At 40.7% G+C, this 21,201-nt stretch overlaps 1 protein-coding gene across 1 annotated transcript in view; it reads left to right on the top strand.

Moving 5' to 3' along the window:
* The first annotated feature begins 1,060 nt into the window (after nt 1-1,060).
* The window catches only part of SLC44A5 (solute carrier family 44 member 5), a 367,788-nt gene continuing 347,647 nt past the window's right edge, over nt 1,061-21,201 (top strand). Inside the window, exon 1 of the mRNA XM_061186439.1 lies at nt 1,061-1,279. Within this exon, the coding sequence (XP_061042422.1) occupies nt 1,246-1,279 (34 nt within the window). The 5' untranslated portion in view covers nt 1,061-1,245. The remainder of the gene's footprint in view (nt 1,280-21,201) is intronic.

Below are 21,201 nucleotides of genomic sequence, written 5' to 3' on the forward strand. Positions count from 1 at the left end.
CCAGCGCCACAGCTTACTGAGCCTGCGCTCTGGAGCCCGCGAGCCACAACTACTGAAGCCTTCGCGCTCTAGGGCCTGTGCTTGGCAACAAGAGAAGCCACCGCAATGAGAAGCGCGAGCACCGCAGCCAAGAGTGCCCTCCCCCCCCAATCGCCACAACCAGAGAAAGCCCACGTGCAGCAACCAGGACCCAATTACAGCCACAAATAAATGAATAAAATAAACAAATTTTTAAAAAAAAGAGGTTTAGGGCCTGAACTAGGTCATTTTTCCAGGTGACTATCGCTGGGCTGCCTGTGGAACTTAATTTCTCTCCTCTCTACCAGTATCCAGTTTCCCTCTTCCCTTCTCGGTTCCGGAGGGGCAGAGGCATCGGCGCGTCCCGGGGCGTATCGCCCGCTTGGAATTCGGGCTCGGCGCCCGAGAGCAGCTTTGTGCGGAGGACTGCGGCGGGGCCGGGTCGCGAGTGCGGGCGCCGGCACTCCTGCAGTTGGCCGGAGTTCTCGTTGGCTTATGGAGACGGGTGTCTTTCGCCGGCGCACCCCGCCGCCCACAGCGCGCCCTGCGTGGGGGTGGGGGTGGGGGTGGGGGTGGGGGTGGGGGCGGGGCGGGGGCTTCGGAGGCCTGGAGGCAGGCAGAATGCGGGCGCCGTTAGAGTCGGGCTGCCTGGCTTTCTCCGCCCGGACCGCAGATGGCTGCGGGCCCCCCACTTCCTCCAGCAGACCCCCGCTGCCGCCACCGCCGCCTTCCCCAGCAGCGGCTGCCGGATGACAGCGCCGTCACTGGTTGGATTGGAGCTGGCGGCTCAGACGGGACACCCGGGGTAGGGAGTGGGGGAGGGAGGGTGCAGGAAAGAGGGAGGTCAGCGCTGGGCGGGCACTCGGGGAGCCCAGCGCTGCCCCCTCCAGCAGCAGGGAGAGCACAGCAGCGTCCACAGCCGCCGCCGCCGCCGCCGCAGCGGCCCCAGCAGCGCGAGCGCGAGCCTCGCGGCGCGGCAGAGAGCAGAGGGGCGGCGGCGCCGGCCCCAGCCGAGCCGAGCCGAGCCGAGCGCGCAGCCGGGCCGCCGCCGCCGCCGCCGCCGCCGCCGCCGCCGCCGCCGCCGCCTCCTCGCAGATGCCATCACAGCAACAAAGAGCTTGCTGAGCTGAGAGCTGCGGCGAGAGCTCGCCTGGAAGCCACGGCGCCGGCTCCCGGAGCTGGGCGGCAGCAGGAGGAAACGCTCCGGGGGAGGGGAGGGGGCAGAAGATGGCCAAGAAGAGAAAGCCCCCCAGCATCAAGGGTGAGTTCTGCTCCATTCTCGCCTCGCCCCATCCCACCTCCCACCGCGGTCCGCTCCTCTGGCTGGCCTGTTTACACTCAGGCTCGGCCAAGTGAAAAGCTGCCTGCTGGGGAAGAGTTTTCCTTCTCCGGGAGGTGGGGAGACCTCAACACTGCTGCACCTCCCTTTGCCTCCGGGGAGACTCCGATAGGAGTTTGTCCCCTTTTTGTAACCCGGGGAAACCTGAAGACTCTCTCACCCCACCGCTTTCTTACTCCACAAGCTTGGGTATCTGTTGCACCTTACTCCCTCAGGGCAGTGGGGAGAGAGGCGACTCTCGGCTCCCAGGGTCTTAACCTTTTCGGAATCAGGCCGTGTGTGTGTGTGTGTGTGTGTGTGTGTGTGTGTGTGTGTGTAGAGAGAGAGTTAGTTTTTCATGGTCTCTGCTATTCCTTCCTTCCAACCTCTCTCCTCCCTCCGTCCTTTCATCCCAGGGTGACAAGTTCTGCATCCATTTTCCCAATCTCCATCCTCAGGAGGAGAGAGGAGCTGTCTGGCCCTTCTTTTCCCCGATGGTCAAGGGGACTCGCTACGGGCCGGGTCCCCGCAGCCTATTTCCCCCTTCCCGACCTGTCGAGGCGGGCAGTGACTCATGCTGAGCAGGGCCCCTGTTGCTCCTTTGGAACCGGGGCTTCTGAAGTTGGAAAGTTCCGGGGGGGGGGTGCGGGAGAGGCGCTGGCAGGGAGAACGAGGACGAGCTTGCTGCTGGGGTGACTTAAGGCATCGCGGCGTTGTCGGGAGCTGGACTCGGGAGGGAGCCTCCTGGGCGGCATCGGGCGGGGGGCGGGGGGGTGCGGCCGTCCCCAGGACGCGCATAGCGCAGCGCGGCGCGCGGGGAGCAGGTGCAGCGGCCGCCGGCGGTCGCAGCGCGGACTCGCAGAGGTCGACGCTCGCCGGCTTCCTAGCGCTCCGGCTCTCCCGCTGGGGAGCCAGCAGTGGCCGAGAGGCTGTTTGCAGCACTGCAGAGAGGTGGAAGCCAGCTCGACACCATGCGCGGTGAGGAAGGCTGTGCCGGGGAACTGGACCTGAGCTTGGTGGGGAGGAGGAATGAGCGGCGTTTGAAGTTGGATTTCGACCCAATGGGCCTCATGGCCCGAGAGGCGGAGATTTATTGCTCCTTGGGGTTGTATAAAATAGGACCACACTCTGAGATGCGAGGGGGTGTACTATTGAAAATATCGTCTTGGTTTACAGAGCGCGCCAGGCTTTGGCTGGCTTCTTGCTTTTTTCCCTAAGTCTTGCTTGTGGGAGCTTAGCTCCACTCTAGAGGTCACTAGGGGGACACAACTTTATCTTGGTGCTTCAGCTTGCTTTTTAATTGCCCCGGAGTACTCAGATCACTTATTGGAAAGGGTTTCAAACCATGATCCTCAATCTCTTGGAAGATGTTACTACGAAACACCCGGGATTTTCTGCTAGAAACTATAATATATGTATAATAATTTTATTACAGTGTATTTCCTTAAAAATAATACATCTCCTGTAAAACAGAAGAGACCTTAAACCTGATTTTTTCTCTCCCAATGAATTAGTACATGTTTATAGTGGTAGACAACTAAAGAAAGAATGAGAGAATATATTCATCTACCAACAGTTTCCTTATCATAATATCAAAGAATTAGTGTGAATCCAGATTGACAGGGTGCATTAGCTGCACTTTTGGTTCGCTCCTTTTTTATGGAACCATATGGCACCATGAATGAAACAGGAGGATTGGTTTTCAGCACTGCTGATGTGGCTGTCCGTTGGCAGAAATACATTACATACCCACCCCGAACCTTGCAGATTGTAAATGGTCCGTGAAGAGTGGAAAAAATTTTCCAGTTTTCCAGTACATGCTACCTGGAGACAATCTTACCCTGAGATTAATCTTGGTAGAAGTGCAAAAAGATACAAACGAGACCAAATTAATGAGACGTGAACTAGTATAACAGTTTGATGAAACATATCTCATTACTAACCACACCCCCCCCCAAAAAAAACACTAAGAAGTTTTTGATTTGTAAGCCAAGACAGGATTGTGTGTATTTTCTTAAACTTAACTTGACAGTGAAATAATTGAACAGCAATTAATAGAGTTTTGTCATTTAAGTGTTAAGAGTTCTTCTGGAGGAGTTAATAACCAAGCTTTCCTAGGAAATGGGGTCTCGAGAAATTTTATTGTAGTTCTTTAAAAATAAAGTTTTCTCATACTACATGTTTTACTTAAAAGTAATGTTATTTGGCTCTTATTGACTTATGTTTTTTTCTCTCTTGACTAATGTTGAGTTTCTTTCTTTTTTTAACCAGATTACTCAATATTTCTTAGACGGAAAGATACCTTTAAAAAAATCCTTGGAGTTTCCCTTTAGCAAAGCACAATTAACTGTGATATTTTATAGATAACAAAAGCAAGCCCAGGAAGTTGGAATCCATTAACTTGTCTCAATTTTGCCTTTTAAGAGGAGAGCGCTACAAAAGCATCCAACTGCAGCCTTGCTGAACTGCTCTCAGACGTCTGCTTCTAAGCTACAACCGACTAATCTGGGACTGCCTGGTAGAAAACAAAATTGCTAAATGTTCGGGGTTTTGTGTTTGTTTTGTTTTTCTTTGGTGGGCTGGGGTGAACTTTGCTCTATAATAAACTATAGGTTTAGCAACATTCCAGGCTGTGTTGGTTATCCTTTTAGGAGAGCTGTTTCTCTGCTTAGCTACATTGCATGCTGGGAGAGATCATTTGTTAGACCCCGTGACAGGCAAGTTGCTCATTGGCTTCTGAAATCCTAACAATAGATCCTACATATCTAGAACAGCTAGAAATTGGCCAAAGGGAAATGCAGTTTCTTAACATTGACAGAAGAATAAGATGAGTTGGCAGTATTTCTCAAGGGATACTAGCTTTCATTTGTGACACCTCATTAAAGGACAGCTTTTCAAAAAGGCAAATAGAATATTTATCAATCCAATATTTATAATGTTTTAATGAAAAGAAATGCTGTAGTCCATTATCAATAAATGTCATAGAAACACAAGTTAGCTACATTGGTTATAGTGCTATTAACACCCCCCGCCCCCCGCCCCCGACTTCCAGTATTAGTCCAACAAGGATTTCTCACTCAATTACTTAAGTTTAAAGGTTAAGTTATGCTTGGATTCATCTATTCGTGCATTCATTCAGCAATATTTATTTGCCACTGAATATGTACTAGGTTCTGTGCAAAACATTAGGGATGCAGTGATGGACATGATAGACAATGAAGGGTACATTGAAAGAGGGGGCTGGAAAGGCCAGGTAAACAAATACATAAATAAGAAAATTTCACAGTGATTAATGTCATGAATAAAATAAAACAGGATGATATGCTAGAAAGTGTGGGGTTACTTTAGGTTGTCTGAAGAGATGACATTTTAGTTGGGAACCAAATGATGAAGAGTAATTTGCATGCCAAGAACTGGAACATAGCACTGCAAGCCTTAAGGCAGGAATGAGGTTGCAGCTTGGCACGTTCAAATACAGAAGGATGGCCAGTTAGGCTGGAGTGTAGTGGGTGAGGTAGAGACAGGTAGTGAGAGGCCGGGGTTTTTTTTGACCCTAAACAGGAGTGTAGATTTTATTTTAAGTTCAGTGAGAAGCCAATTGGATACTCATTAGATGTTTAGGGTTACATTCCTATCCTTGAGGATGATTTCAGGGAGAGCAGCTTTCCTACATCAGCTCCCTAGGCCAAGTAAAGCTACCTAATGGACTTCATTTTTCTAAAAGGTCTAGTTCTATTGAAGCATTCCCTCATATTATTCACCAAAATACCTGCAATATTTTGGGCTGGGATGTTGATAGCATTTCTAGGAATCTCTGCTTAAGAAAACAATTCTAAAGAGAATGAGGACTAATTCAACATTTTAGTAAAAATTATTAGGGTAGTCATCCTCCCCATTCCCCCTGCCAGCAAGCCTCCCAAAGCAAGCAAATCTTAGGAAAAACATATTGTAATGGTAGAAGGGAGGGGTATAAAGAGTCTGGAACATGACTGTGCAGTAGGCGGAATGTGGAAGGCAGCATGAGGGACTCCTAGGTAACGGAAAGGGGTCCATGAAAGAGGAGTGATGCTGGGAAAGGGGATGTGAGAAAGCCTCTAAGACAACATCAGCCAATTCATGATTTTGCCAAGAGAAGCGGAAGCCTGATGTGAGAGTGTTCTAAGAGAAACGCTCTAATTCAAACACAAAGGAAGTTCAAATCAGGGTACCTTTATGCTTTTGACTGATTTTTACTTGTGAAGCATTTATAACAATAAAAGCACACAGGCTTTTAAAAGATCTCTTTGATTTTACTTATTCATTATTAGGTTGTTCTTATGGATTATAAACCTCACAGATGAAAACGCATGAAAAAAATTAATGATAAAAACTGCCATTTGTTGGAGGTAGCTGTTTGACATCTAGTTAGCAGGCAAATTACACTCTTGAGTTTCTATCTTGCTGTGGAGATGTTGGCAGGGGGCGAAACGGGGTCTGTGGGATGATTTTCTGCCCCCTAAGCATTTGTGCCTAGAAGGTGCCATGATATTTAGCGGAGATGTAAATAATAATTTTAAAGCCCTCCACTGCCTCTCCCACCTCCAAACTGTCTACTTCTTTGCCAGTGATTAATAATAAAAAATATATTAAGAATTTTTGTAGCTTCAGGACTTTGTGTAGTCCCCTCCCCCTCTTTCTTTGTACTCCAAGGCACTCTGTTGAGGCTAGCAAGAATGGTAGTACTTCAGGGATTATGTGACTAAAAATGGATCTGGTCCTTAGTGATACTGTAACACAATGTGTTTATGACATCAGAGTTTTTTCATAGCACTGAGAGTCATAGTATGTTAGAAGGAAGGCTCAATGTTTATAGAGTTTGTGGAGCAATGCTATAGGAAGAGGTGAGTGATGCTGTGAAATATGAATAGTCTGTATCTAAGGAATTTGGTCAAGTTTATTATTTGTAAATACATATTATATATAAGTCAAGATATGTCTCTATATATAGACATATATGTAGAGAGAGACACGTATATAGACATATCTTGATATATAGTTAAACTAGAGCTCAGTTCCCAATTTATATTCAGATTTCACTATACATGTGAGTGTGATCATATCTGCATTTTACCTATAAGGAAACTGAGACACAAAGACATTAGGTACTTTCTTGATGTCTAAGATTAAATTATGTACTGTGGATAAAGGCATAACCAAGCCCCATGACTGTCTCCCCTTTGCCTACATTCAGCATTTTAATATCTGTTCACTTTCCTCAAGGTCTATCAAGTCTAACGTGGAAAGGTAGATAAACTTTTTTTTCCTGCTGAATCAAGAGGATGATATACTTTCCTCAGAAGTGTCACAACTTTATTGTTTGTGATCCACTTTTAAAATTAGAAATACATTGCTAACAAAAAGTAGGCTAGCTGCTCACAGATGCTAAGGTGATATTGTACAGAGGTTTTAGGGCTCTCTAGAGATGGGGAGGCAAGACGAGGTGAACAAATATTCTCATTTTTTGAAGTGGTGTAAGTGGGAAAAGATGCATCTGGGTCACCTCTGAGGTAGATTCAAATTATTTTGCCGTTCACATGGTAAGCCATTTGACTGCTGTGGTAGCTTGCCTTTAAGATGGCTTCAATGTTCTTTGCCTACTGGTGTTCACACCCTTACATACTCTCCTCCCACACTGAATTGGGGCTGACCTGTGTGACCTGTAGAGTATGGTGGAAGGCTATGTTGTACGTAAAGGCATTGTGGCTTCTGCCTTGCTCTTGCATATCTGGTGCTCTCTTATATTGCTTACTTTTGGGAAAACACTCAAGCATTCCTGTGGAGAGGCCCATGTGAGAAGGAACTGAGGCCTCCCGCTAAGAGCCAGCTCCAGCTTGCCAGCCTTGTGTGTGATCTACCTTAGAAACAGACACTCTAGCCCACCTAAGCCTTCAGGTTGCTGAAGACCTTGACAAGGACAGTTGGAATAGGTTAAAGAGAGAATGGGAGGAGGAGAATTAGAGACAGCAGAGTCAACTCTTTTGAGGGTTTTTTTTCCAAAGGGAGCAAAGCGATGGTGCTGTGGCTGCGAGCAGGCGTAGTCATTGAAAAAAAAAATGTTTTTAAAATGGGAAAAATAATGGCAGTTTTCGTTCCTTGTTTTTGGTCACCATTTGCTTCGTGAGGTGGTCTTTAACCTCTCTTTCAGTATTTTAGATTTTGGCTGCTTTCTAGAACAGTTTCCTGGGGACGTAAGGAGGAATTAGTGTGCAATGATCTTATGTCACTTAGTTATAAGGTTGTTTCTTTTTTGTCTTTATTTTATTTCTCTAAATATATTCTCTTTAATGGATTTCCTGACAAAATATTTAATAAAATATACCACAATAGGAGAAAGTTCCCACGAGAGGACATTTTGCCAGTCATCATGTTGCTGACTATAGCAGTCCATTCTGTCAGCCAGAAAGCTCGGAAGGGACTAAAGAAAAGTTTAAAATATTTTGTGTAAGGGCTGGCCTAGTGGTTCTTGACCAGAGACAATTTTGCAGTGTCTGAAGACATTTTTGATTGTCATTACTGGGGTGATGCTATTGGTTTCTAGAGGGTGCTGCTTAACATTCTATAGTGTCCAGGATGGCCCACACAACAAAGAATTATCTGGTTCAAATTGTCAGTAGTGCCGAGGTTGAGAAATTCTGGGCTAGCCCCATCATTTTTTTATTCTTCCAGAAAGAAGCTAGGAAGCTACTTCTGAAAAAGGAACCCAAAAGAGGCTGCTTTATCTATTCCCATTGTTCTACGTTTAGATGGAGGCACAGCTTTTTAACAAATAATTAGGGTTCAAAATAAAGACAGTTCCTTTGTTTGCCTTTGCTTTCTCTCCCCACTCCCTTCTCCTCCCTTCTGTTGGTTCCCATCGTATGTTACTGTGTTTATAAACTTGGGTTGTTTCCCATGAGGGCAACATGACATTAGAGGGACATTAAAGTCATGGTAAAAAATCCCTAGTTCAATTGGAGAACCACAGTGTCACTTTGCTGATTCCTATTCTGCATCTGTCTGACAATTTTGTGAAAGAAAAGATCAAGAATAGGATGATTTGTTATGTTCTAGCTCTTTAATGAGAAAGGATGGGTGGCCTCCCAGCCATCTTTTCTGTGGCTTCTCTTGGCCATTAGGACTTCAGAGAAGAGCTGCACTCTTAATAGCTCTACTGTCAAGGTGTGTGTTACCTGACAAGGAAGACTCCGAACAAAGTCAGGAATGGTCCTAAGTACTTGTTGAGTGACAATTTTCCTGTAGGGTGAAAAATTTTAAATCCAGTTTTATAAAAAGCAATTCAAAATTTATGTATTTAAAAAACTTGAAGGACAGGTTCTTTATGTACATTTTGTAGTTCACTGGATTGTGTTTCACTGTCCAAATCCAGAGACAAAAATAAGATTTTTAAATTGACATTAAAATTTTATAAAAAATGTATTATCACTCTAGGTTTGCCTTACAAAAAAATTCAAAAGTCATTTTCAAATTAGCCTATGATTATATACATTTTGTAAGTATTAGTTTAAAAATATCGAGTTATAAAATGAGAAAAAACTACAAAAGTTACTTAATAGACATTCATACTTCACAAATTCTGGTATTAACAGTATCTTTCACTTTGAGTTAAGCTCTTTTTTTCTTTTTAGTCACTGTTCTCATCCTCTTATTCACACTTATTTTGTTTGGCTGCACAAAAATGTCATCACATTCTTTTCCCATGGCAGTGATGTTGATTCTGCTGATTTAACACCTTTACTGTAGTGAAAGAATATCTGTGACTAAACAAGAACCATTATGTTGTTTAAAAGAATCTTTGGTCATAAATAAATGTGTCCAGGGATATCTTAGCTATGTGAGGTAGGACAGACTTGAAGTTATAAAGAATAGCATTGGAATCCATCCCTTCCCTTATCCTTGTTAACCATTAAGAAAGTCTTACATTAAAAGGTATACTTTGTAAAACTTTATGGTAATTCTGCATTGAATAATTATCACACTTCTCACACATAAACTTTATTTAGTAATCTATAGAAACAACACAAAGACAAAACGACATAGGCTTCACGTGCCTAATTCTAAGGTCAAGACTGGTTATGTTTTAACCTATGTAAATTCTCATTGCCTGATTCTGAATCAATGCCTTAAGTATGATGAAGAATAAGCAAATTAATAGATTATACATAAGTTTATATGGGTCAAGAGAGGCATGTAACCTATTTAAATTATTTGGTAAACAAACCATTTTCAAGTTTTTGGCAGCATTAAATGGTAGAAAAGTATATTAATTAGAAATAACTTACTAAAACAAGCCTTTGAGGAATTTTAATGGTAATATTTTTAGCTCATTGCTTATATTGTATTAAAGGACTAGAATATCTTTTGAATATTTAGAACATTCATGAATCTAGACTTCCTTTCATTCAGTTGGTCCTATTTAGTGTGGTTTTATGCTGCATCTTGTATTTCTGAAAACTGGGTTTTTGTCTGTATTGAGGCTGAAGAACCTTGAGAACTGCCACTGGCAAACCCGCGGCTCAGAAATCATCAAGCAGACCATTGGAGTGGGAAGGAGGTTAGATTGTGTCCTTGAGTAACTTTAGGGGGGGCGCTCTTTATGAGGGATTTCCTGAATAAACACGTAGTCTTTTCATTCCTTTAGATATGCTAAAATTTTTCTTGTAATCAAGAAAAAGCTATCTTGAGATAGCTCTTTATCTAGGTCGTTATTTTGGCCACGTAGAAGTGCTTTTGCTGATTTGTGTTTGGCTGTCGTAATGCTGACTGGCATTGAGAAACTTGACATATTAAGTTCAAGGATGTTATTTCTCATGCTGATCACTATTTTATGACGTATCTGCATTATGAGTACCTGATGAAGATGTTTCTCTGAAATGTCACTAGCTAACAATAGACAAAGTAAGTCATGAAGCTCATTGAGTTTCCCAATGTTAGGTAGCTAATGAGTTAGGTAGCTAATGAGTTTCCCAATGTTAGGTAGTCATGAAACTCATTGAGTTTCCCAATGTTAGGTAGACAGTTAGGAAGCTCAAAATTGGAATGAGCCCACTTTTTTCATAAGACTATGGGATCATAAATTATGCATCTGTGGATTAATTTTGTTTTTCATATCCTTATTCTTTTTTCCTCTCATTGTCTCTCTTTATACACTTTGTTTTGTTGAATTGTATGTAGTTTTGTAAACTACTTTAAATCTTCTTAGAAACAAGATGAATTATAAACAAATTAATATTGGCTAAGACTAAATTTATAGAAATTAAATAATCTACTCAAAGTTATAAACTAGTAATTTGCAGAGCGTGCATTTAAACCTAGATGTAGCCCCAATCGTTCTATTTTTTTTTTTTAACGTACAATAGAACATTGAAACAAAGGATCCTATTTTCCTAACCCAACTTCTCATTTGCAGGTTACCACTAGTTTTTGTTCATATATAATTTTCCATAGTTGAGATTTTATTTAACGTCACCTTTATCCACCTGTTGCACAAGCAGAGAATCTGGAGTTATCCTTGACTCTCTTTTACAGGCCTCTGCTCAACCCTGAATAAGTCGGTCATTACTATTGATCCTAATCTTTACCTCCACTGCCACAGATATAATTCAGCACTCATCATGTCTAGTATGGATTAGAACCACCTATACACTAAAGGGTCTCTTTGCATTAGGCCTAAATCACCTCTAATTTATTTTTCACACTGTTGCAAACATGATCCTCCTGACAGGCAAATCTGATCATTTCACAATCCTAAAATAAAGTAATGGCTCTCCATTAACTCTACCCAGGATAAAAATCAAAATTCCATAGCAAGGTATACCAGACTCTCCAGGATCTGACCCATGGTTACCCTTCCTGCTTTATCTCTCACTCCTTCTCACATCCATCCTAAACTTAATGACCCTACCATTCCAATACTGGAGACCACACACATTCTTTTATGCTCCTCTGCCTTTTTGATGCTGTGTGTGTTTGTGTGTAATGCTGAAAATTCCTTTTTATCCTTCAAACCTCAGCACAAATGTCCCTACTTTCTTTTTCAAACTTTCATCACCATCTTCCCCTCTGACACTCCCTACGAGCACAGTTAAGTTCTTCCTCTTTGATGCTCCCGTTACATCTTCAACATACATCTATTAGTGCCCCTATATTGATTTAAAATGTTGAGTTTACTTGTCCGTCTCGTTTCTCAGTCCTCCTGTGGGTCTTTAGTCCTACCACTGCCCTGAAGCAAAAGGAGCGAGAAGCCTGACAGGAAATCAGTCAGTGGCTTAACATCCCAGGGTCAAAGTATCACTGTAGTTTACTCCGCCTCCCATTGTTCTGGTGAATTATAGTTCAGCTTTAGGACAGCCAGTCTATGCTTCATGCCTGAGAGAACAGTGCCCTATGCCCAAGCCAGTCTGCTAGAAACTTTCTGTTTTTTCCTAGGACTGCTTCCAATTTTTCTGCATCCTGGATTAATTTTCCTGGATCAAACCTGGCTCTGTGTAGGTTGTCATGTGTCTGGAGTTGGACCTGAGTTTTATGGGATTGAGGCAAGGGGGGTTTGCCATGTGCCTATTTGTTGTCCTCTCTTGTAGGTCTCTTCATAGATACCTACCACTAGGCTATGAGCGCCTTGAGGGTCCTGATTGTGTGATATTTATCCTTTAATCCAAACTGTCTAGTATAAATGAATATATTATTGAATGAATCAAGCATATATATTTCTCTATATTTTTATTCATTCTCTATAATTTTAATGTTTGATAATATTTAATTGCATTGCTTTAATTTAACTAGCATAACTGACTGAATTTTCTGGGTTTTCTTTGCAAATATAATGGTCTAATGAGCATTTGTGTGTACATGTTTACTGTGTTGAACTACCTCTTTAGGTTAAAGAGCCTCAGTAGCATCTGAGTGTAAAAGTTAAGTGTGGCCCATGAAAGAGAAAGTAAATTTGTTATTAGTATATCCAGGGACTTGTACTGATTAGATATTAGAAGATTGGAGGTTAGCTCTAACTCATAATAGTACTGTCTTGTAATAATATTATAAATTCTCAGAAAGTTAGCTATAAAGTTAAATCTCGGGTCAGATATGTAATAATTGCTCAAGTTCTAAGAAAAAAGGTACCGAAGTGATACTAAATTATCTTCCTTTAACTGGAAATCCTAAGGTCCATATTTCAAGTATTCATTTTTCTGTTCTATTCTTTCTTTATTGATGGTACATTTTCACATGAATATGAAATTAAGCTGTAAACATCTTGAAAGTAGAGACTACTAAATCTTTCTCTTGGTGCCTAGCACTTAGTAAGTGTTCAATAATAATTTGTCGAACGAATAGATGGGTGAAATTTAAGATGCAGTTCTTCTAAAATTATGCACATGAGTGGAAGAGTATACTGGTACGCCCCTCTGAACTGAAACCCATAAACCCATAGATACAGCTTAGAGCAGGTATTGCTTCTTCCTGTAGTAGGAAGAGTTCCCAGATCATATCTTAGTAATCTATAACATGAATTTATTTCTGGATAATCAGGAATTGACTATTACTGTTTGTCTTACTTCAAAATTTCAAGTAGGGAAAGGCTCAACTCATTGAATGCTTTTTATTATAGAAAAAAGTTGGTTCCATGATCCACAGGGAATAAGTAACTTATGGGTCAGAGCCTTTGAGATGCTTTTGAAATATTGACATCTGGTATGCTTGGACAGGAAAATTCTGATTGAAAAATATAGACAATGGGATGGGTGGTGAATAAAGTTTGAAAGGCTGCCTTTAGGCAGTGTCTTTTCCAGAGGATACATCACTCTCACCTAGAAATAGTCTTTAGTTAGTTCCTAATAAATGATTTTCTACATTCAGAATCTTTAAATCTCACTTCTCTAGAATTACATACCTGGAAAGATATTTTCTCTTTCCTCCCTCCCTCCCTTCCTTCCTTCGTTATAAGTATTTTCTTATTTTGGGTTAGTCTTGTTTAACAAAAAGTAATTTATTAAAGATGATTTTATTAAAAACTGCTGATATTTAATATCAAATATAATTGTAAGGATTGGCAAATGAATTTATATGTTTGTGTTCACTTTATATGTTTCACTGAAATTTGGGGCAAAATATTATACCTTGAAAAACCAACTTGTTAGGTTATTATTAAAATTGTGAGTTTAATAATCTTTTTTACTAAAGTGATTTAAAAGAAAAAGGTACCATAGTCCCTCTACCTGTTTCTGTTGCATTACAACTTTCTTCCAAGGTATAAAACCTTTATAATTGTTAACTCAGTAATCTTCAAGAGGTAGGGAAGGTTTGCAGATGTCATTTTTCTCATTTCTAAAGATGAGGAAGCATAGAGTCTTTGTTGCTTACTGTCAATTTACATATCACTTGATCATTTCATCATAATTTTTTGGCCGTGCTGAGCAGCTTGCGGGATCTCAGTTCCCTCACCAGGGATTGAACCCGGACCAGGGTAGTGAAAGTGCCGGATCCTAACAACTAGACCACCAGGGAACTCCCATTTCATTACAATTTTGAATGTCATTTTACATTTGACATATGGACACTTTTAAAAGATTGACCTGTGAATAAAATACTCTTAAGACTGAAATTCAGCTTTTCTAACCTTTAGTCCTATTATTTTTCTACCCTGGGCAGTCAGGTATTATGCTACAAGATGAGAAAAATTCTATCTTTTAACATTTCTTTTCATTTGGAGACACTAATGACATTTGGATATGGCTTAGAAGACTCTAATGCTGTATTTAAACATGTTCTTTTTTTCCCCTTTTGGAACTTTATTTTATTTCAATTTCTCAAAAGCTGATATACTTCCATCTATGATGTCAGTTTTTCTTACCTTTCATATTGATTGTGAAATTTGTGCGACTGGGGTTCAGTTTAAAAAAAAAATAACGTAACTTGAAATAGTCATCCTTATAAAAGTCTAAAATGCTGAGAAATTGAATAGTGTCCAACCAATTTCTGATTAGCAAGCTGTGATATGTAGTTAGAAGTCATTAGAGTTAAAACTATGAGTTAAAGCTCTATGTTATATATGTTAAAAGTGGGAGAGACTTTAGAAATGGTTTAGCTTAATTCCTTTTGCAGATGAGTAAACTTAGGCTCAGGGAGGTTAAATTACTTTTCCACAGTTACACAGCCAGAAACTGGGCAAGCTTGGATTGAAATTCGGATCTGGCTTTTAGTCCGATGTTGCTTTTCACCACATGCTCTGAAATTGGCTCTATTGTCTATGGATGGCATGGCAGATGGAGCAACAGAGGTCTTCCATTTATGACCTGGAATTAGAGTATTGTTTTGAGTGTGAGTGGTGTATGTGTGTGCGCACATGTGCAGTTCCTTCAAACAGTGTTAATAGAAGAAAGTGCTTTAATTTTTCTTACTTATGCCTTGAGTCTCAACTTGAAACTGTGTCTGACAGTCCTCCTTGTCAGTACTTACGTGTTCTTATACCTCCTTGGGGTTTCACTTGTTATAGCATTTATCAAACTGTATTTTAATTGCATGTATATCTGTCTGTCTTCCCCACTAGACAGTAAATATCATGCCTTGTTCACAGGTGTACCTTTGATGGTGATTAGCACAATGCCTTGCTCACACTTAGTGCTCCACAATTATTTGTTGAGGAAGTAAATGAATAAATATTTAAAAAAAGGAAACATTATGGAGTAGGTATAGGGATTGGATATCCTGCTGTAGAAAGTACAATCTCATATCTCAATTCAGTTTCCTATCATGCCTGGTCACATGTTCGCAAAATGAATATTCTTAACATTTTTAACAATATCTTCCCAGAGCCTACCCCCTTTCTTTTTTTCTGGACTTTGAGGCCAGAAATATGTGTTCACATCCCAGCTCTGTGATCTTGGGCAGGTTACTTAACCTTTTTGAACTTCACTTTCCTTATCTGAAAAACAGAGACAATATCTTACCTTATAAGTAAGTACCTTACAGGACTATTGTGAGGATCAAATAACATAACAAATGGCAAAGTATATACCATCATGTTTGTGTAGTAGTTATTGAATAAATGCTCATTTCATTCCCCTTTCCCTTTTCCTTCTTCACTCTCTCCTTCCTTCCTTCCTCTCTCCCTCCTTCCCTCCCTCCCTTCCTTCTTTCTCCTACTTTCCCTTTTCTGGAAATGAGAACTACAGAAAGTTAGAAGCATAGTCAAAGCTTTTTCTTACAGCAAAGGTGCTCTACCAAGTAAATCACCCTCAGCCTCAAGCTTGCCTCCAGGTCAGCCTCTGTTTTCTCACACGTCTTTTTCTCTGCCGCATTTGTATTTACAGCTGACCAGGTTTACCTTCTGTTTCCCACGTTGGCGTGCCCGAAATCAATTATTCTGCCATATTGGTCAACATGCATTTGGTAGCAAGGTAGCAGAAAAGAGAGTGGGTACGGACAGGGAAATCTGGGAGTGCCCGAGACAGTAAAAACACCAAGAGTTTGTGCTGATTGCAGATGGTTGTTCCAGGAGCAGAGTCTTTGGGATGACATTCAGGGCTCGTTTACAAAGAAGGGGAAGGTCACAGCTGTTTGTTTTTCTTGCTCCTGACTGTTAAGGATGCTGCTTCATTATCTTCCCATCAGGTTATTTTGCAAAATATTTCTAACCAAGATTAGAATTAATATTTAAACAGGCCTAGTCTGAAAAAGAAGAGCTGAGCCACGTAACTGAATGAAGGAAAATGATAAAAATAAGTTAAATTATTATCAAAACAATATCTGAAGGAAAGAGTTCTCCTGACACAGGCAATCTTGTGTAGGCACAGAAAGTGAGCTATCAGGAACAATGAGTGGTTGAATAGCTACTGGTGAGGTTCAGATTAGATAACGGATCAGCTGGCCCAGAGTTAAGAAGGTCTTCAAGAGTGTTTGGTTCAGAGTGAGACTGTATGTTATTTCTAATCCCACTAGCTAGCTGAGTGACCTTGAGCCCTAGGTTGCAAAATGCTGTCTGTAAAACAGTTATCTCCTTGTAAATTGTTGCTATTGATGTTCTTTCTTTGGTTTAAGGCCAAACTTTTGTTTAGGAGGGTGGTGGGAGAATTTAGGACCCCTGCTTAATCAGCTCACTTGGATTCCTCTAATGCTGAGTTTCTCAATGTAGTCACTTTTGACATTTGGGGCTGGATAATTCTTTGTTATGGAGGCTGTCCTGGGCACTGTAGGATGTTTAGCAGCATCCTGAACCCTACCCACTAAAGGATAGTAGGATCTTCTCCAGTTGTGATAGACAAAAATGTCTCCTAACATAGCCAAATGTCTTCTGGAGGTACTTCCTCCCCCTTTTTGAGAACCACTGCTCTGATGAAAGAGAGAGGAAAAGGAGATGGTTGTCTATATACCTTTAGACTTTCCCATGAAAGTCCATGGAATTACCACGAGAGTTAAAAAAAATAAATAAAATTTATTCCAAACTGAGTTTTCAACCATTTTGTTGAATGTCTGCCAGCACTGTGTTAGGCTCTGTGGGTACATAGGTAAGTAAGACTTGGTCTCTAACTTCGTGGAGCTTGCTTTCTACTAAAGGGAGGAAGTAATGCCTTACCAGTTCATTTCCATACAAAACTGTTAAGTGCAGTGATACACCTCAACTCAATATAAGGTGCAATGGGACTATACTTTCCCATCCCCCCTGCCACCGCCCCCACCCCAGGGGAAAGTTGTCAGTTAAGGCTTCATTGAGAAAGTAGTAACCATATGAGACTATATTTCAAGTCATCCAACAAAATCAATCTCACTGACATCTAAACTATAAAATTTTGACACTGTATTTTCTGCCTATTGTTTCTTTTTATTTTATATGTACATCATTTTTAAGATATGATTAATGTTTCTCTAATGCAGTGTTTCCTGGAGCTTTATCCTTGCACCAGCATCATCAGCATCACCTAGGAATTTGCTAGAAATGCAAATTCTTAGGCTCTGCCTCAGACCTACTGAATCAGAAGTTCTGGAGATAGGGCCCAGCAATCTGTTTTTACAAGTTTCCCACCCCTCATTAAAATCATGCTGAAGTTTGAGAACCACCACTTTAATAATTCACTGATTATTATTATGTTATTATTTTTTTGGCTGTGCCGTGCGGCTGTGGAATCTTAGTTCCCCGACCAGGGATCGAACCCGGGGCCCGGTAGTGAAAATGCCAAGTCCTAAACACTGGCCCGCCAGGGAATTCCCCATTGATTATTTCTTAAACGTGTCTTATAAAATAACTTTTATAAATATATATAAGATAATATTTTAAACAAGCAGGTTATAATCTACATACTTATATGAATTGAGCATGTACTCAGTACCTTTATACATGATCTCATTTAATCCCAATAACAGCCCTAAGAGGGAGCTTAGTATATAGTTCTCAGACCTGGGGTAGTTTCCAAATACCTGTGAAGCTTAAATGCATTTGTTCAGGTCTTGTCTCAGACCTACTGAATCAGAAATTACTGTACAGGGTTTCTAATATGTACTGCGATTGAGAATCACTGAAGTATTTGTATATTTTGCATACATGACTGGGGGTTCTGACATAGGAAGAGGCTGAACAAATATTTCATTATTTGCTCAGCAAATATGTATTGACATTGAATGATTTCTGAGACTATCTGACTTCAAGGACTGTGCTCCTAATCATTCAGGTAAATTCTGTTTATGGGATCTATCAGAAAAATAATGCTTTTTTAAAGACAGAGAAAGCTAATATTTGCAAGGTGATTTACAGTTCCTTTACTAAGCATACAACTTTGTTATATTACTATCATTGCTGTTCTACAAATTAGGAAACCAAGGCTGAGTAAGATTAAGCGATTTGCCAAAAATTACTCAGCCAGCAAGACCTAGGGCCAAGAGTGTGGCTCTAGGTTTTTCGACTCTGAACGTTAGCTTTTCTCATGATTACTTAACTGTATATTTATGAATAGAATTAGAGTATGGAAGCTAGTTATGTGACATTGCAGGATTACTTACCTTACTGATAATTAAATTTACTTAGAAATTGTAAAAAAAACAAAGCTAACATAGTATCTATGGTTGGATTTCATTTTCCTAAAGCTTAAAGAAAGTGTCAATGAATTATCCATCTTCTAAATATGAGGACTCTAGCTTTTCTAATTAATAGGTATACTGATAGTGTCCTAATTCATTCCTAATTCAGAATACGTTTACCAATTTTACTATGATACGGGTTTTATATTCTAGTGTAATCTGGTACCTGGACTAGTTTGCTAGCGTGGCAACTGAAGCAGATAGATTTATTTACACCAGGAAGAATGCAATTAGGATAATATGCTGCTCTTGCTGTCATAACCCTTTTAATTACCTTTGCTTATGCCCTTTCCACCTAGGCTGGACCACAGGTGAAGCTCAATAAAAGAACAGTTTCATTCTAAAGGAACAGAGCCATTAGGGTGAGGGCCTTCGGCTCTTTATTTTGGATTTCTCATTTGGGGTAGTTGGATGGCAATACAGAAAGACAAATTCTCATTAAAAGAGCTTTATTCAAAAGTCACCTTACATCTGTAACAACATATGGAATGGAAGATGTCCTGTTGTCTTAAAATCTGAGACCTCAAAGCTTAGGACATTAGGTGACAATTACTTCTACACTTCAAAGAGAGGTGCTAGACACAGCCCCACAGGAATTACTGAAAGTTGGTCAGATCACCAGTACTGTCCTCTGCCTCTGGTCTATTTAGGGGAAGTGAGATTCGATTAAGATTCTTCGAAAGGAATTCATAGGGGTAGAAAGCAATGTGGCATTTCTTTGTCTTCTTTTACAGGGAAGGAAGAGAGATGCTTCCCTCACCCTTAACTCAATTGTTGGGGAGCCCACAAGTACTGCTTATAAAAGTTAGAGTTGTCTATGAAATGGTGAATTGGCATCTCAGCCACGGGCCAGTTGCTTTTGCAAAATGTCAGAATCTAGCAGGCTTTTCCCATGCCTCTCTGGAAGCAGAGTGTGAGCATTTTCTTGAGAGAACCTGATGTGTGGACCCCCATAATTTGGAGCAAAGTGTGATAAGAACCCGCCCCCTCTGCTCCTCTGGGGAAGACAAAAAAGAAGAAGCTAAGTGGAGCTGCCCTTGACAGCAGGGCAAGGAGGAAGGGGTCAGCAGTTTGTCAAGCTGCACTTCCATTGTAATTCCTGGGAACCACGTGGACCCTATGAAAAAGGGCTGCCTACTAGAGCCTGAGAGCCAGTAATGATGATTACACCTGGTTAGTTGAAGCGTTTACTGTCTATTGCAGGAAACACGTAGGTCATAGGACCTTGCTGAAGGGCTCCCCCAGATCCACAGATATGTCTTGTGAGGTCCAATATTTGGAAGCCTGCCATGCAGAGTGCATTTAATAGTCAAATGAGAATTATAAAGAAGACTTCCGTTTTTTGATCCCTGCCATTTCCCAGGATCCAGAAATTTCCCATGATCCAGAAATGCGAAGGGCAAATATGGGGGTGGGGAGGGAAGAAAGGAGCATGAAAGAACAAAGCAGAGCCCTCTTGCATATCTTGCTACTGCTTCTCCTCTTCCCACACACCAGGAGTCATTCCTGAACTGGCGGGAGGGGAAAAGCTCTAAATCGAATGTAAGATTTATGCTTTGATTTAGACGAGACTGAACGTTTTAATACCTGATGGCAAAACTGTTTTGAGACGAAATCTGAAAGAGATGCTGTCAATGATAGAGGAGGGGAGACCTGACAGAATGTTTAATGAAGTGATAGGAGAAAAATGAAGCTCTTTCCTGATTGTTACTGAGTCCAGTTCAAGCAATAATGAATAATAAAGGTTCCAGTTTCTTTAACAGATAAATTGTGAGGACAAGAAAAAGATGGAAGCAGATTCTGCTTTCTGAATTATAAACGATTTAGAATACTGTACAGGAATGCTTTTTTATATAAACGAGGCTAAATTAGATCATTTTTATGATACCTTCAAACTTTAAAAATCTATACCTTTTGTGGGGGGGGTGTGTGTGCCTTTTTAGTAAACTGTGGCCAAGAATAATTTGTCAGCTCTCAATATGCTTTTGTACATAACTGGGGCTCAAATATTATTTTTGGAATACTGTCTAAATTTCCCACACCACCATATCCATATATGTCATTTTTATGAGTTTATGATAGGAGAGTTTTCATTATAATTCTGAAATTACATTCTTCACTGTTGACAGTGCAGCTTTTAAATCGTTGGTCCTAATAGTGGTATTAACTAGCTGGCATTTTTATTATTTTATGCCAGTAGATCAAGCCTTTTTTGAATGTAGGCCAGTTCAGTTAGCTAGCTCCATCATTTCTTTAAAGCCAAGATACAATGTGGAACAATTTTAACAGGTAGACTCCATAATCAGTTTTTAGACAATGAGCTTTAGTGTTTTATAAAGCTTGATTATATATTGTAACATAAGTGCTAGATCTTCCACCATTTCTATTTATCTATTTATAAAAATTTTTATTTTATATTGGAGTATAGTTGATTTACAATGTTGTGTTAGTTTCAGGTGTACAGCAAAGTGATTTCTCCCACCATTTAAAAAAAAGCCTTTGTCTACTAAGGCTAATGGTCCTTGACTCTCTCTAGGTAATGAAAGAATTATATCACTGGAGTCATTATGTGTTGAATTTGGCTGTTTTCATCAGCCTTCAGGGGCTGGCCTGTATGGGTTTTTTTAAGATTTAAAAAAAAATTTTATTTATTTTATTTATTTATTTTTGGCTGCGTTGGGTCTTCGTTGCTGCGCACAGTCTTTCTCTAGTTGCAGCGAGCGGGGACTACTCTTTGTTGTGGTGCGTGGGCTTCTCACTGCGGT

The sequence above is a fragment of the Eubalaena glacialis genome, chromosome 3 (genome assembly GCF_028564815.1).
Source record: "Eubalaena glacialis isolate mEubGla1 chromosome 3, mEubGla1.1.hap2.+ XY, whole genome shotgun sequence".
Lineage (NCBI taxonomy): Eukaryota > Metazoa > Chordata > Mammalia > Artiodactyla > Balaenidae > Eubalaena > Eubalaena glacialis.